At 37.2% G+C, this 17,297-nt stretch overlaps 2 protein-coding genes across 2 annotated transcripts; one reads left to right on the forward strand and one right to left on the reverse strand.

The window, feature by feature from the left end:
• The first annotated feature begins 1,627 nt into the window (after window positions 1-1,627).
• Window positions 1,628-13,091, forward strand: zfp91 (ZFP91 zinc finger protein, atypical E3 ubiquitin ligase). Its single transcript, XM_052127009.1, has 12 exons — window positions 1,628-2,353; window positions 3,491-3,525; window positions 3,622-3,723; window positions 3,879-3,915; window positions 5,046-5,156; window positions 5,488-5,577; window positions 5,806-5,970; window positions 7,201-7,251; window positions 7,851-7,929; window positions 8,035-8,149; window positions 8,231-8,330; window positions 11,399-13,091. Exons 1-12 carry the CDS (start codon window positions 1,965-1,967, stop codon window positions 12,378-12,380), a joined length of 2,256 nt encoding a protein of 751 aa, XP_051982969.1. The 5' UTR covers window positions 1,628-1,964; the 3' UTR covers window positions 12,381-13,091.
• Window positions 13,092-14,020: 929 nt separating this feature from the next.
• LOC127644018 (uncharacterized) lies at window positions 14,021-16,487 on the reverse strand. Its single transcript, XM_052127010.1, has 2 exons — window positions 16,323-16,487; window positions 14,021-14,900 (listed from the first exon to the last, which is right to left on the reverse strand). Exons 1-2 carry the CDS (start codon window positions 16,382-16,384, stop codon window positions 14,252-14,254), a joined length of 711 nt encoding a protein of 236 aa, XP_051982970.1. The 5' UTR covers window positions 16,385-16,487; the 3' UTR covers window positions 14,021-14,251.
• Window positions 16,488-17,297: the final 810 nt, after the last annotated feature.

Raw genomic sequence — 17,297 nt, forward strand, 5'->3', positions numbered from 1 at the left:
CCAGGTTAAGCAAGATCAATGCTCTACCAGTTGAACTACAGAGCTCCTGCATTTCAACTGGTAGAGATAGAGCAAGGATTATAGAAACACCAATGCTTTGGGTTCCCAGGAAACACACACATTTATAAGTCAATAGATTGAATGCACTGTAAGTTGCTTACAATAAAACTGTCTGTTAAGTCAATAAATGTAAATGCATATGTGCAAATGTGTCATTCTTTCTTTAAAAAAAACGTATAATCACACCAATTATAGGTTTATTTATGTCAAAAACATGATTTGCCTATATTCCTCACCATCAACATGAAAACCCAACAGTCTGACCAATGGCATGGTCACTGTTGAACTGGTGGTTGGTGGCATTTTGGCTGATTTATATCAATTAAATCCCCAGTTTGAGATTTATACTTGCGCAAAGTGGAAATATTCTGCCTAATGTTATACTTATTTCGTGCAATCTGGCAACCATGCACTTTTTCTATCTCTGCTTTCCCCTTTGAACAAACTTAACAATCTGTAGTGCAATACTCTGCTCAAGGAAAAGTGTTATACCGCTACTCTGTGTCCATTCTTGAGGCTGCTTGTGATGTTAGGTGCTACTAATTTTGCAGGTAAACCTTCTCAGTGGTTAAATTATATATAAAAGTTAATCTCAGCATCACTGACATGTGAGCAAAAGTAAGCTAGAGACGAATATTTATATATATTTTTTATTTGTGCAGTTTAGAAATGTTGAAGTCCCTTCACACCTGTATGTTAATCTAACTCTTGCAGTAATTATTTATCATATTCATGCAGTTGTGTTATTCAGTTGTGTGCTGAAAATCAAACCATCGAGGAGACCCGCATCATGACACTTTAAGCATGTAAACGGGTAACATTGTAGGAAAAAATAAGTACACTTGCCTGCTTTGTGACAAACATTAAAGTTCTATAAATTAAAAAACAAAACAATTTTGTTTGTTTTTTTATTAAAACAGACCTCTGATGTTGAGAGTGTTCAATTAAATAATAAATTAATAGGGAAGTAGAGATGGTAAAATAAATGTATAAGCTCAGCCTTTTTATTTTTTTTAATGCCTGATAGAAAAGTATCTACCTTTGTAGAGCAATACAATACTTTAGGCAATTGCAGAATAGTCTCATTAGTCACAGATAAACTTCAGAAAATTGAGTACACAACTATTTCTGGGCTTAAAAAATACAAAAACCAAATCAATGCAGAACATTGTATCTCAAAATGAATACAATGTGCCCCGCTATGAACTACTTAAAGCCCGATGTTGCCCCTTTACCAAAATAGTAGCGCACCCCTGTAATAGAGTGATGCTCTGAACAGCCAGCCACATCTGTGAAAAATATTTGTACTACACATATTGACAAACAATGTGTCCGAACACTACAAGAGTGTTCAACTAAAATAAAAACAAGTCCATCGGTAAAAACACGGACTTCACAAATTCGCATAAGTCCTTTTCTCAAACTTGTAAAACATATGGCACGGCACTGGCTCTTTGTATTTCACAACAGAGCATTTATAGATCATTGAAAACTTGCACACGTACAGCCGCAGCTCTATGTGTCGCTGTTGAGCTCGTCATCTGCTTTATTTCGACTTAAAGGAGACGCAACAAAGAACGCTACTCAGCTATCTGAGTGGGACCTGCTAACAGCGTGGTTTACTATAGCTTTAAGAACCTAAAATAGGCTCTGGGTCTTTAAAATGAATTTTGCACAGTTATTATAGAGATGTTTGACTGAGTATTCAATCTATACGACTTACATTTTTGCATACAATTTGCAAGAGAATCAAGAGCCTCCGTTGAAATATGTTTGACAATAGGAACAGGGCCGTTAGCAAACCAACATTTTTCATATTTTATGTCTCCTGTTTGTCTCAAGCTGTGTTTCAATTGGCTGAGAATTATTAAGAGAAAGCAAGAGAGAAATCAACTTTAGCGGTGATGGAACCGCAACCCTCGAACAACAACTATGAGGTGGAGAGTGAGATTGCCGTGGAGAAATCCGCGGGTCAGAGTACGGCATCCACCCCGCACAGAGCATCAAGAGGACGAGAGGACGGCTGCTTGAACACCGAAAAGACTTGCTCGCCCGAAACGAACGGATCTGCGTCGAGCTCGACGGGCACTGGGCGGGTTTTACGGAACAGGTCAATGCGATCGCTACCCTTGTGGAGGCAGTGCGATATCGGAGAAGAGGAGGTGATCTGCGAAACACCGGCGAACCGCCGGAGGAAAGCGTCATTCCCGCGGCGCAAGAAGAGCACAGCAGCCGCAGCGGGTTCATTGGATGCGGCCGGAGAGAGCAGCACTGACTGCGGCCCTTCGGCTGCGTACGTGCTACTTTTTTGTCTGTACAATATTGCATGTTTTAGAGAGCAACATGATGTGGCCTCGCTTGTAAAGATCTGTCGCAATTTCATAATAATAATAATGTAAGACATGTTTGTGTTCCTCAGGGGGCGTTCACACCGAACTCGTACTTGCGTCTGCAAATGCTGGACGGAGCGCAACGAATGGAACAGAACGCAGGTGTCTCTAGACGAGTATTTTTAAATTGACACCGCTTGGTCAAAGTCGTCCATCTTGAGCATGTTTACGTAGAAAAACTATTGAAAACTGCAGACGGATGAAATGACGCGTTCGGTTTGAACGGCCCCTTATACGTTTAGACATAATTCTAACTAAAATGTCACAGAATAAAGTGTTTTCATTTTAACTTCAATACTATTGAGCTCAATTTAAAGACCAAGCAGTGGTCAATTATATATTATATTATCTGAACAGATTATATTATAATATATAATAGTGGTCAAGCAATGAGTTTTTCAATGACTAATGCTGATACCGATATCTTGAGGGCATGATGGCCTATATAAATGTCAATAAATATAATACAATTTATACAACAGAATAACAGCATATGATTATTCAGTCGATATTTTACAATTTTGTAATTATCAGCATTTGACGATAACCTTGTTCGTTTGGCCGATAACAGAAGTGTCAACTTTCCCTTGTGTCAGTTTCAAAATCTACTAATAGATGTATTATTAATCGATAGTCAACACTTACTGTTTTCAAGGGTTTATTCTTTTCAAGTTTATGCAAAATATCGAGAGTTCTGGCAAACTTTGGCGCAAATTTCCTACGCATTAATTTCACATGCAAATGAGCATGAGTTTGATTTAAATGGAGTAACAAGTTTTCCAGAACTCTCGATTCTTTTTAAAGTGAAACAAACACTTATTTGATGCAATATTTTCTCAAATAAAAAAAGAAAAAAGAAACAGAAAGTGTTTACTATCTATTGATAAAGCTGATGATGATAATAGTAAAATGGCCAAATATCGTCCAGGCCGATTAATCTGTCTATCACTAAATAAAAAAAATCACCCACCCACTTCCACTCTGACACAGGGAGGTCAATCTGAGATATGAATTAAACTCTGTTTCTTGTCTAATGACAGGTTTGAAGAAAACAAGGACGCGCTGGCTAACCAAGGTATTTTAAATGCCATTGTTTTTATATTGCTGATGATGAGTATATACAAGATGATGTGAATCTGATTATGCTTCATGTCACTGTGTTCTCCTCCAGCGGCCCGCGGCAGACGACCTCAGGTGCGCTCAGGGGGCCGCACCTGCCGGGGCTCGCCTAGGACTCAGTTTAAGGTTGAGCCAGATTCGGACAGTGACTATGGTGCGATGCTATGCTTTTAAAGATACAAGATTTAGGGGTTTCTTTAAAAATGCTCAACTTATCGCTGGCTATAAAACTTTATGTAAATAACTATAGATATACAGTTAAACAACTATGCATTGATCGTGGTTTCACATGTCTTTTTGTGTTTGCAGTGGAAGTGAACACAGCAGTTGAGAAGACAGGGACAAGGTGATATTACACTGTTATTAAAGAGATGTTCTTGGTTCAGTACAAGTAAAGCATTTGTGGTATAATTATGATTACCAAAAAAAAATATTTTGACTCGTCCCTGGTTTATAAAAAAAAGAAAAAATTGCGGTTACAATATGGCTCTAACAATGGAAGTGAATTGGGCCAATCCATAAACACATATTTCAGAAGTATAGCTACATGACATAAACCTTATACATGTTAACATTATTTGAGTGTGATAAAATTGCTTACTAACCTTATCTGTGTAAAGTAATAGCCAATATTACAACTTTTTTGTTATGATGATGTAACACCAATATACCCAGTTGCCTGGTAGATGCCCTGATGCCAGTAAATACCTGATTTTATGACCATGCTGGTCAAATGGCTTAAGCACGTGTCGACTAACAATTGTCCATTTGCCAGAGCAAAGGCATGTCTTTTGTTTATAGGTTGCTGGCAAATTTTGCTATGGTGATCTTAATTGAATAAAATAGTGTATGTGTGGTGAATTTTCGTGTATTTAATATACTAGTATAGTACTTTTTCTACATGCCTTTTTTGTCAGGGAGGTAGATTACACTAGCTAGCTCATTAAAACTCCAATAATATATGTATCATTATATCACTTGTATAATATTGCACAACCCCTCACCAAATTATGGTAAACTTCTCACCTTTTTCTCTTTGCAACATGGGACATGTTTTTCATGTGCATTAGCAGAGTAAAACCATGGGAAAATAAGTCCTAAAAACCGATCATCTCCATAGCGCACTCGCTCCAATGTTGATGGAATTGTTATGTACACTCAAGCACCATAGTGGAAAAAGAAACCATAACCATGCCAACTAGACACACAGAATGGCATGGTTTCGCAACGAGAACCATTTGGCCTGGTAGTGGAAAAGAAGCTATAATTATGCGTCAAATGCTGTCGCTTGAGCTTAACTTGCATTAAGCCTGGAACATTCCTTTATGAGTACACATTGAAACTATTCGTACTAAGTGTTGGTTATTTGACTTGTTTACTCAACTGAAAGTGGCATTTCTAATTAAGGACAGTGATGGCTACTAGTGTTTTGGTGTTGATGTAACTTGCCCTATGTTTGTTACTGCCTTATTCCAGTGTGGAGAAAAAGGAAGATGAGAGTATGGATGACGATGACCTAATGGAAGAGGATGACTCTCCATTTGTGGATGACCCAAGAGACCAAAACTACCTACCCCATACACAGAGGTACAGAATCTGGAAGTAACAGCTTGTATGTTTACAGATTGTAGACATATGGAATAACAGGTATCCCATTAGAGCCTTGAAAATTTTTGTCATCATAAGCCCTTGAAAAACAATGATAATAATAAGAATCGTATATTACAGATGTTACAGACTTGGATTGCTATATGCTATTTACAGGTTGCATTGCTTGTCATTATGAGATTATAATAGTAATCAGTCAATCATAAAATTATGTAATATGAACATGATGATGTCAGTCATGCATTAGATGATGCAGGTGAACTGAGAGCTCACTAATATGGCTTGGTGCACTTGTTTGGCTGTACTGCAGTGAGGAAGAGGAAGCCATCATCAGCAGTGATGAAGACATCCAATTTACAGATGACTTGAATGACCAGAGCTACGATCCAAAGTGTGAGAGGTGGGGTTTTATATGTTTCTATATATACTGTATGTATTTTTCACATGACACTGCTTACCTGTTTACAAGAATATTTCAAAGGATTCATCTGTCAGCGCAAACCTTTTTATACACTATGGACAGTGCATCATTGAGAAGTTCTGTATTGAACGTAGTAGACCTTTTTATTTTTTTAACATCGGTCCTGTCTCCTATGCCATCTCTGACTTCTGTTGTTTTACTTCGTAGGGATCCTTCCAAGGTTAGGCGCAGACCTCTACGAGGACACAAAGAGAAGGCAGCAGTGTCAGAGAGCGCAAATGAGGAAGAGCCAGAGATAAAAACTGAGGGAGTGGAGAGTACAGATGAGAAGATTGGGGCAGAACATAATGAAGATGCTGAGCTACCCAGGAAGTCAGTTAATCATATTGTTTTATATATTTGTCATGGAAATGCAACTGCCCATTGTCCCTCTGAAATGTTCTCACTCAAACAGACTCACAGAAATTAGTGAATAATAAAAAGATATTAACCTTCTTGCAGTCAGAAATTAGCTTTTCCATTAAAGGGGCAATATTTTCCCCCTTGATTTGATTTTAGGGGCATTTTTGATTTCATGAAGGCATATTTTTTCTAACCATGTAAAAGTTATGTTAAATATTGAATACAAATAATTTAATTGATGTAAAATTCTGAGTCTAATTAATTAGGTTTAGAATGTATCACCTCTTATACAATTAAATAAACATTTAATATTTGATGCAAAAATATGTATAAAAAGTAGAGCTGTCAGAATGAACTCAATGCAGTTAGCGCATTAACCGTTACAGCATATACACTTGTTGAAAGGGTGGGACCTTTGTGATGTTTTCGCCCGGAGTCATTACACTGATGCTCACATCACAAACACACACAATAGCGCTTCAGTGTCAGTGATAAAATGGAGAAAGGAACTCTAAATGCTATTTGATGTACAAAACCAGCACAGATGGGGCTTGTGATAGGCTGAAAAATGTATTTCTATGTAAGGTGCATTTTAATTACCACTGAAGCACGCTAAGTTTTAACTATCACCAAAATGCAGGATGAGATGTTTGGTCTACAAGCATTTTTTATGTGGAGTTCAAAGCGTTGTTTGACGCTGGTGTTGCCGCCTTGATCCGAATCATGAACGCAGCATCACGATTGATTGAAAGAGGATAGCCACAGTCTACCGGCAGATTAATATTGTGGAGGATGAGAATTTAAGAGATTTAATACCCATTGCAATGAAAATGCAACCTATGGGGAGACTAGTTCTTTCAATTTTTCAAACTCCCAATGAGACTTTGGGAAACGTTTAATGTTACGTGAATCTTTGCTATTTTAGAGCATTTCTATCTTTATACTAATAAAGTATAAATGCATTTTGACAGGAAAAGAAGTATATATTATAAAAGGTCAAATTTCAGCACTTTCAAAATCTATGAGTAATCGTGATGAACTACAAACATTGAGATTAATCATGATGACATGTTTAATGGACAGCACTAATAACCAGTCCCAAACTTGCGAGAGTAATTCATTACAGGTGCATTTGTTGCCCCCACGTTTTGAATTTCATTTCATCCCTTTCATTTCTGACCCTTATATTTTTTTTTCTAGAAGAGGGCGGAGAAGGAAAGATGACAAAAGTCCTCGTCTTCCAAAGAGAAGGTAACAAAGCCTCCCTTATTGAATGCTGAAAACAACCTAAGGTGTTAGTATAGTTTCTATAAATAAAGGTCAAGTTGGGCTTACATTTCCATAAATAAGTGGGTTGGGTTTAAAGGTAAATTACAGGTTAAATCAAATTTATTTAATCTGTGAAGTTGTCTAAATCATCCTTTTAAAGTGAGAGTACTTTTCTAGGTGGTTGAAATTCAGGTTTTGCATTGCTGTAATTCATCTTTGTGAAATTAGCTCTACAAGTAATTGCATAATGTCCCTTCCAGCTATCTTTGCATTCAAAATTCACTAGTTTTAAATGATCATGTTAAAGTGATTATGACTATACTGTATATATATTCAAAATATTGTGATTATTGTATTTCTATCATTTATTCCTGCTCTTTACATTTGCCCTGTAGACTTCCATTGTAAATGCATTTATGTAAACATGTTTTCAGTTCCTTATTACAAACTGAGACTATGTTCCTTTTAAAAAAACTTAAATAAAATGCATTTTAAAGTTTTAACTGTGTAAAAACAGGGGAAGAAAAAATTAACTAAATCTTGTTGTATGTTAACTCAAGATCCCTTGTTCTTCTGTACAGGAAAAAGCCACCAGTCCAGTATGTGCGTTGTGAAATGGAAGGATGTGGTACAGTGCTGGCCCACCCACGATACTTGCAGGTACAAATGCAAACTAGTGTATCTCTGACTGTTGGAGACACAAAAATTTTATTTGAGACACAGAAATTAGATTTGAAACCTTTCTGTTGTTTACTTCTCCTGCAGCATCACATCAAATACCAACACCTGATGAAGAAGAAGTATGTCTGCCCTCACCCCTCATGTGGAAGACTCTTCCGGCTGCAGAAACAGCTACTGCGTCATGCCAAACACCACACAGGTAAACCAGATGCGTCTAGTTTAAATGGAATCTGTGAAGCTAAGGTTCCGTTCTTTTGTTAACATAAAGCTTGTGTTGCAGATCAGAGAGACTACATCTGTGAGTTCTGTGCTCGTGCCTTCAAGAGCTCTCACAATCTGGCTGTGCATCGAATGATACACACTGGAGAGAAGCCACTGCAGTAAGTCATTTCTTTGCTTCATATACAGTACACCATACATGCATCCTACACTTAAGGGGACTAGATTAATAAAAGACAAATAACACGTCCATTCATTTGTATTATTTACATATGTATAAGTGACCGTGTACTGTATATCTTGGGCTCTATAGCTGGCCTCTATTTCTTTAATGTTTTTTAAAAAAAAGATATATAATTAAAAAATCTGAATATATATATAAAAAAAATTATTATATGTAATTTTATTAAATACAACATGTATGTATATGTGTGTGTGTGTGTGTGTATATATATATATATATAATACAACATGTATGTATATGTGTGTGTGTGTGTGTGTGTATATATATATATATATATATATATATATATATATATATATACTGTGTATATATATATATATACTGTGTATATGTATATATATACACTACACACTGGCATCCAAAATAATTATTTAGAATAATGTACAGATTGTGATGGAAAGAAATTGGTACTTTTATTCACCAAAGTCTTAAACTACTTCAAAGAGTTCTCATTAAAAAAAATCCTCCACGTGCAGCAATGACAGCTTTGCAGATCCTTGGCATTCTAGCTGTTAGTTTGTCCAGATACTCGGTGACATTTCACCCCATGCTTCCTGTCTTGTTGGGCACTTCTCACGCACATTACAGTCTAGCTGATCCAACAAAAGCTTAATGGGGTTAAGATCCATAACACTCTTGTCCACTTTAACATTTTCTTTTTTTTCTGTTTCAAAAGTGTCTTTTTCTTTGAAATTCTTCCGATAAGGCCTGCACCCCTGAGTCTTCTCTTTACTGTTGTACATGAAACTAATGTTGAGTGGGTAGAATTCAATGAAGCTGTCAGCTGAGGACATGTGAGGCATCTATTTCTCAAACTAGAGAGACTCTGATGTACTTATCCTCTTGTTTAGATATACATCTGGCCTTCCACATCTCTTTCTGTCCTTGTTAGAGCCAGTTGTCCTTTGTCTTTGAAGACTGTAGTGTACACCATTGTATGAAATCTTCAGTTTTTTGGCAATTAAAAAAATAGCTTTCAACTGTGTTTGATGTCATGGCAAGTGGTTTTTTAGTACCAAATTATAAATTTTGCATGACAACTAAAGGATAAGGTGTTGGAGTGATGGCTGCCTGTCTAGATTTGATCAAAAATAAGTTTTTTCAAATAGTGATGGTGCTGGGTTTTACATCAGTAATGTCTTGACTATACTTTGTGATCAGTTGAATGCCACTTTGGTAAAATAAAGAACCAATTTCCTTCTGAAACAGCAAAATCTATACATTATTCCAAACTTTTGTGTGTATATATATTACACACACACATACATACATACATACATACATACACACACTACCGGTCAAAGGTTTTGAAACACTTTCTTTTTTCACATATTACAATAATAGTAAAGTCATCAAAACTATGGAATAACATACATGGAAATATGGGAATTATGTTGTAACTAATCAAAATCCAAAATAAATCAAAACTGTGTTATAATTTAACATATTCAAAGTTGTCATCCTTTGCCTAGAAGTTGCAGACATGTACTCTCGACATTTTCTCAACCAACTTCTTGAGGTATCACACCGGGATGCTTTTTAAACAGTATTGTAGGAGTTTCCATCTATGTTGGGCACTTATTGGCTGCTTTTCTTTATTATTTGGTCCAAGTCATCTATTTCAAAAACTTGAATAAATTGTTGGCACAATTATATTTTTGTCTACTAAACTAATTTTAAACATTTAAGCATACACCTTCAGAGCAAAAGATTAAGATCATGAGAAATATTTCAGTCAAGTGCTTCAAATGTTTTGACTGGTAGTGGATATATAGATCTAGATATATTTATATTAATTGTTGTATTCATTTATATAATGAATATCTTTTTATCTTCGTTTCATTTCTGTGATCCAATGGTGTGACATGAAATTTTAATGTACAGAATATAAATATTCCATGGAGTCTATATCAATTAATATGTGCATGTATAATAAATGATAAATAGTTTTAGACGATCTATTTGGAAATATTATTTGGATTTAGTTTAAAATAATTTATAGCATGTCACACCACAAGACACAGGTGAAATATCTTAAAATTTATTTTCAACTACGCAAATAACAAACTCAGTTTGAAAAACACTACACAAAAATTCAGATTTGCAAGCTTTCGATACCAAAGTATGAACCATATTGATTTAATTATTAACCATATCAATTAACCATATTGATTCATATGTATATATTTCATTTATAATGTCCTGTTTTTGTTTACATATGAAAGAAATTCTCTCCCAGCTAATGCTGTTAATTATACAGAGGACCTTCTTACTAAGTACATTTTAATTACTAATTATATTTGATTAGTTTTTCATAATTTTGTCTTTTTAAAATCCTTGTGTTCAATAAGATATTATATTGCATTTATTATTTTTTTGTTACGTTTTTATTAATTAATTGCATAATTTTTACTATTTACAAGTATTTAAATAGATTTGTTGAACACTTGCTAAAACCGGCACTGTCTAATGATCGCATGTTAATGAGAGAGACTTGAATGGCTTTATCTCATCTCTGCCATGCATGATTAGAATTAAATGTTTAGTTTTGGGTTGTTTTTGTCATAAACAACTGACTGTAAAGAACAGAAATAATTAAATTATTAAATGACAAATGGGTCATGTGGATCTGGTCTTTGAAAATGCATTACACGGAACAACTTTTATTCACAACATGCAGTGAAATAATCACGCTGCTGAATAAATCACCACTATACTATACTACACATTTACTGGTGTGTGAAATGTAAACAATTACCTGCCAGTTGCCAAATATGTACATTTTAACCACATAGCATGAATTTTGGTTGCAAATGTTAAGTTATTTCCTCTTATTGTAGTTGACAGTTGCACATAGAGTAAAATATCTATTTGTGATTTTTAGAACCCATATCAAGATCATTCAAATGAATATTGCGATGCATCAGAAAATCTATATTTTTATCCAGCCCTATATCTCAGCCTCTTATCTCCTTCTCTTTATAGGTGCGAGATCTGTGGCTTCACTTGCCGTCAGAAGGCCTCCCTCAATTGGCACATGAAGAAACATGATGCAGATGCTACGTACCAGTTCTCCTGCAGCATCTGTGGAAAGAAGTTTGAGAAGAAGGACAGTGTGGTGGCTCACAAAGCCAAGAGTCACCCTGAAGTTCTCATTGCTGAGGCATTGGCAGCCAATGCTGGAGCCCTCATCACCACTCCAGCTGGAGTCAGCACACTGCTAGGAGCCTCCACAGGCACACAGACAGAGCCGGTGGTCCTGGAGGCGCAGAGGAGCTCTGTGGTGCGAGGAGGTCAGGTGGGTCCAGCGATGGTTGTGGATCAGGAGCCCTCATTGCACACCATGCAGGTACCTGTGGGCCTGGCCTTGTCATCCACAGAGGAAAACAGCGTTCCATCGCAGCAGACCTCAGCTCACAGTTTGCAGATGCCACTTCAGTTTGCCACCCCGCCTGTCTCGCAGCAACAACACCAAATTCAGCAGTTACCACTTCAGCCCTCCACTACCATCACCCAGCAGGCCCCTTTGGTCCAGCAGATGCCCGTGCAGTCCTACAACTCCCAGATGGTCCACATGACCTTCCGAGATCTTCCTCAGCAGCAGCTTCCACTACTTTCTGGCACTCAGCAGATGCCCCTTCAGACAACCCAGCCACCGCATATCCAGGCAATCGCCAGACCCCCTAAACTCAACCCAGCTCCCAATACTCCCCACCTTTCCCAAACCTTGCCTGAGGCTTCCTCTGTTTGCAGGAGCAGGTTGGAATTTGGCTCTGACCCTCCCTCTTCTTCATCTACTTCTCACCAGTCTTCCACCGCCTCTTCAGAGACAAGACAGGTCATCTGGGTGGAACATGGAACTAATGAGAATGAAAATGGGGGTGGGGTTTGGGAGGTAGGTGGGGAAGAGGAGGAGCATATTATGATGGACAGTTCAGATGGGCAGATGGAGCGTGTACTGATGTAGTGAATGAAGTTTATGGTGTAACATGGAGGAAAATGAGGTGACTGGTGTTTGTTACCCTCCTGATAATAAATACCCTTAAGTTAAATATATAAAGTCATAAATATATTGTATGTAACCGCATTAACTTTTGGTAGGTTTGTAGAAACGTCTGTACCAGGGACACCGTGTTGGAGTTGTTGTCATTGTTTATTTTGTATAAAAAAAATGTTCTAGTTCCCTCCAACAACAACATCTGTTTTTTTGTGTGTTGTTTTGTGATTAAGGGTTTACATTTAGACCCCAAATTCAATGTAATTCATCTTATTCAATGCTCACAGAGACTAAAATAAGTAACATTTGTGCCATGGTGTAGGACCGGTACTGTAGGGATGAAAACCAGCTGCACAATGAGCTGTAATGTCTCATTTGAAAAAGGAAAACTCAGTAATCCTGTACCAAAACACAAAATGTGCGGTTTTGATTTTATAATTTAACACGTATTAATCACACACAGAATGTATGAACATTTAGATGTATTGTCCATTATCCCAAAATTTAAGAATGGGGATAATATACCATAAGTTATAAAGGGGTGATTATAAAGGGGTGATTCTCATAAACTGGTCTGAGAAAACCTGGTCATATTTTTTTTTTATAAAATTTTGAAGCCTGCATTTAGTGACCATTCAAATTTTTTGCATTGCGACATTATTTCAGACACATTAGCACATCATTTTCGTTACCGTAATGTATCCGAAAGTTTTACATTTACATACCTTTTTACTGCGTTATAATAAAAAAATGCTGTCTGAATTAAAATCAATAAAAATAAAAGGCAGTACCAATTATGATGTATAAATATTTCACAATTTAAATAATATATAATTTTTTATATATAAAATGTGCATAACTGTCATGAATCTTAATTGTCCTTAAAAAAAAGGCTTCATTTTCTATAGGAAAAATATTATTTAATATGTTTCATTTTCTTTTCATGAAAAAAAAGTGTTCCAGGATTTTACAGACATTTAAATATGCCACTTAAAGGGATAGTTCACCCAAAAAAATTACATTCTCTTGTAATTTACTGACCTTCATGCCATCCCAGATGTGTATGACTTTCTTCTGTTCAACTCTGATAATGATTTTGAAAGAATATTTCAGCTCTGTAGGTCCATATAATGCAAGTGATTTGAGGCCAGGACTTTGAAGGTCCAAAAAAGACAAAGGCAGCATTAAAGTAATCCATAAGACTCCAGTGGTTATTTTCAGAAGCGATATGATAGGTGTGGGTGAGAAAAAGATCAATACTGAAGTCATCTTTTACAATTCAAATTTTGTGGAAATGGAGTATTTATTGTTAAAAAGTACAATATTGTACAAAAACTACTAAATATTGATCTCTCCCACACCTTTGATATCACTTCTAATGACATGGATTAAACCACTGGAGATTTATGGATTACTTTTATGCTGATTTGTTATGCTTTTTGGACCTTCAAAGTTCTGACCACCATTCACATGTATTGTATGGACCTACAGAGCTGAGATATTCTTCAAAAAGAATCTTTGTGTTCTGCAAAATAAAGACAGTCATACACATCTGGAATGGCATGAGGGTGAGTAAATAATTGGAGAATTTTCATTTTTAGGTGAACTATACCTTTAAATAATGGCAATGTTTGTTACTTCATTTTGAAGATTTTTCACACTTACACAGTAAGAAGTGTTCCACAAAGTTAAGTTCTTGATGCAGTTAATAATGCTTCCTAGTACTATTTCAATGTAATAAACATAACACACTTATCTTGAGTGTATCTCACATAAAAGTCTGTTGTTCCCCAAATTATTTCATACAGACAGAAAGTCCTGGGATTCTGAATTGTCATCTTTTAGTGGTGTGAGAGTCTGGCGTACTGCTTCAGTGCACGTTTTGGTGGAATCAGAGAATCATTCACTCCCACCCTTTTCTTTTTTCGTTGTTCACTGTCCTTCCCTTCATCTGTCTCCTTGTCTATGTCATGAGAAGCCAGTGGACCGTTATATGAACCTACTGTAACACTGGCTGAGGCATTGTCTTTTGGTCCATTGTCAGAAGTGACCACATGGTTGCTCTGTAGATTGCTGTCATGTGCAATCTTGCAGCTGATTCCAAAGCGGCAGCGACCATCCTTTCTGTAGGCCACACAAATGCGCTTACCATCAATCTGGGTGGGCCGAGCTTGTACAGTAAGTGGTACGTGTTTCTGCAGGACATTCAGTCTCCCCTCAGCCATATCTTTGAAGGGGTTTGCAAACACACTGCTGCCTCTAAGTAGTACACCTGAGCTGGAGCCTCCCAGAGGTGGAGGCGGAAGCTTGCGAGTTTGAGGACGGATGGTTGGAGTCTGCAGGGACCCAGAGGAGTAGTGATCCACGACAGAAACCTCTTCATCCTCATTCTCTGGACCAGATTCAGACTCACTGGAAGGTGATTCTGCCTCCAACAGGAAATTGCATCTTTTCCTCTCCAACGCAGCATCATCTGTCTTTTTAATGGACCTAAGAAGAAATATTTTGAGACAGTTATTTAAAACTGATGCCTGATCCTCATCAGTTTAAAGCATAATATATATAAAGCGATATACACCAATGAGCCAAAACATTATGACCTTTACCCTAATATGCTGTTAGTCTTATGCTAAAACAGCATAGACCCACCAAGGCATGGACTTACTCTACCAATCCCCTGAGGGTGTCCTGTGGTATCAGGCACCAAGGCATTAGCACCAGATGCTTCAAATCTTGTAAATTGTGAGGTGGAGCTGCAGTGGATTGGACTTGTTGGTCCAGCACATCTCACAGATGGATCTGGGGAATTTGGAGGCCAGGGCAACACCTTGAACTCTTCATTATGTTCCTCAAACCATTCCTGAACAATGTGTGCAGTGTGCATTATCCTGCAGAAAGAGGCCATTGCCATCAGGGAATCCCATTGCCTTGAAGTACCTAGAATGCAATGATGTTTAGGTAGGTGGCACATGACAAATTGATGTCCATATGAATGGCCAGACTCAGGGCATTTCACTGTCATACTGCCTCCACCGGCTTGTCACATTTCCACAGTGCATCCTGGTGCCATCACTTCCCCAAGTAAACGGCACACAAGTACACAGCCGTCCACATGATGTGAAAGAAAACAGGACTCATTGGACAGACGACTTTCTTCCACTGCTCCAAGATCCAGTTCCAATGCTCATGTGCCCATTGTAGGAGCTTTCGACAATGGACAGGGGCCATCATAGGCACTCTGACCGGTCTGCCGCTATGCAGCAGATTGTGAACATTCCTCCCGTAACCATGATTAAACTTTTCTGTGACTTGTGCCACAGTAGACCATCAGTTGGTTCGGACCAGATGGGATAGCCTTTGTTATTTTTATGCATCGATGAGCCTTGGGTGTCCAACATCCTGTCGCCAGTTTGTGCTTTTTCCCTCCTCGGAGCATTGTCGGTAGGTACTCACCACTGTGAACCGGGAGCACCCCACAAACCTTGCCATTTCAGAGATGTTCTTACCCAGTCGTCAGGTCATAACAATTTGCCCCTTGTCAAAGTCATTCAGGTCTTTACTCCTGCATTCAAAACGTTGTCTATGAGAACTGATTGTTCGTTTCCCAAATAATATACCGAGACCTTGACATTTGGTCATGTGGTGAGATGATCAATGTTGTTCGCTTCACCTGTGGGTGGTCATAATGTTTTGGCTCATCAGTGTAGATTCAAGTACAAGATCAGATATAACACGAATAAACATCTAGAGAGAAAAAAACGTAAATATTGGGTATGTTTTGAACAACAGTATACATTTCTATGAGAAAGAAGTTACTTAACACACATGGACTTTTGTGCAATTGATTTCGTGTATTGATTGAAAGACAAAAATCGGATGTATTGCGATTTGTCTAGTGAATTATAAACTTACTCCTTTCGATTGTCTTCATCCTCTGACTCAGACGAGACCCCGTATCCCACAAGCGAATTCATTACAAAATAAATTCAAGAGCGTACCTGATCCAAAATCCCACTAAAGACTGTTGTCAGATAAGATATTTACCGTTAAAATATCGATAATTACTTTGGCCGGAAGTCGCCGTTTCTTCGTGGACTATTAACAGATTGTGGGAGTAATAGAGTAGATGAAGAATGATGCCATCGCGTGGCGCGGAATTGTTACATCAAATCAGCCTGTGGAGAGCTGGAACTAATTATTCGGGTTAAATGCACTTTTTATTTTATTTTCTCCCAAAACTCTAAATAGCAACAAAAACTGCCACTGCACTTTCCCAAACACGTGTTTGTCAGCATGCAGCACTGCAACATTTTCAACGTCAATGTCTCTAAAAGTTTGTTTTTCGGTAATTTGATCTAACATTTAATAACTTTTAAAATGTTTGAAGCTAATAAGGAACTCTTAAAATTATCACATTTATTTTGAGAAAAAATAGGCCTACTTATTTAAAGGGTCATGTATGACATTTTGGACTTACACTGACACCTAGAGGCGTGGATGCAGCATCATTTAAAAGCTTTCAGTTACCAATGTGGAAATGTACTACTCTTAGTTAGCCATAATTAATTTAATCAATTTGTTAAAGTGTCCAATAACAGTGCAGTTACTGAGATTAAGAGATTGATCCTAGCAGGGAAGCCCCCATTTGGTGACCCTTTCAACATAGACTAAAACAAATGTAAAAAAGTAACTGATTATGCTGGAGTCTTCAAAATTGCTTTTCTTTTCTTTAGGAGTAAAACTTTTTTAATTCAACACTTTCAGTTTTGTTTCAGGAGATTAAATTAGAAGTTTTTCAATAACTGTCCAATAAGTGAATGTATAGTTTCGGGGGTTAAAAAAAATAAAAATTAAAAAAAAGGCCTCTTATTTCAGTTAAGAATGTTC

Source organism: Xyrauchen texanus, chromosome 5, assembly GCF_025860055.1.
Source record: "Xyrauchen texanus isolate HMW12.3.18 chromosome 5, RBS_HiC_50CHRs, whole genome shotgun sequence".
Classification (NCBI taxonomy): domain Eukaryota; kingdom Metazoa; phylum Chordata; class Actinopteri; order Cypriniformes; family Catostomidae; genus Xyrauchen; species Xyrauchen texanus.

What these genes read in the sequence shown, in the direction of transcription:
- zfp91 (XM_052127009.1), top strand. Translation starts at nt 1,965, where the DNA reads ATGGAACCGCAACCCTCGAACAACAACTATGAGGTGGAGAGTGAGATT. An exon ending in GATGCTGAGCTACCCAGGAA is followed by an intron (nt 5,971 to 7,200) that starts GTCAGTTAATCA and finishes TTTTTTTTCTAG; the next exon opens with AAGAGGGCGGAGAAGGAAAG. An exon ending in TCATGCCAAACACCACACAG is followed by an intron (nt 8,150 to 8,230) that starts GTAAACCAGATG and finishes CTTGTGTTGCAG; the next exon opens with ATCAGAGAGACTACATCTGT.
- LOC127644018 (XM_052127010.1), bottom strand. Translation starts at nt 16,384, where the DNA reads ATGAATTCGCTTGTGGGATACGGGGTCTCGTCTGAGTCAGAGGATGAA. An exon ending in GATGAAGACAATCGAAAGGA is followed by an intron (nt 14,901 to 16,322) that starts GTAAGTTTATAA and finishes ATTTCTTCTTAG; the next exon opens with GTCCATTAAAAAGACAGATG.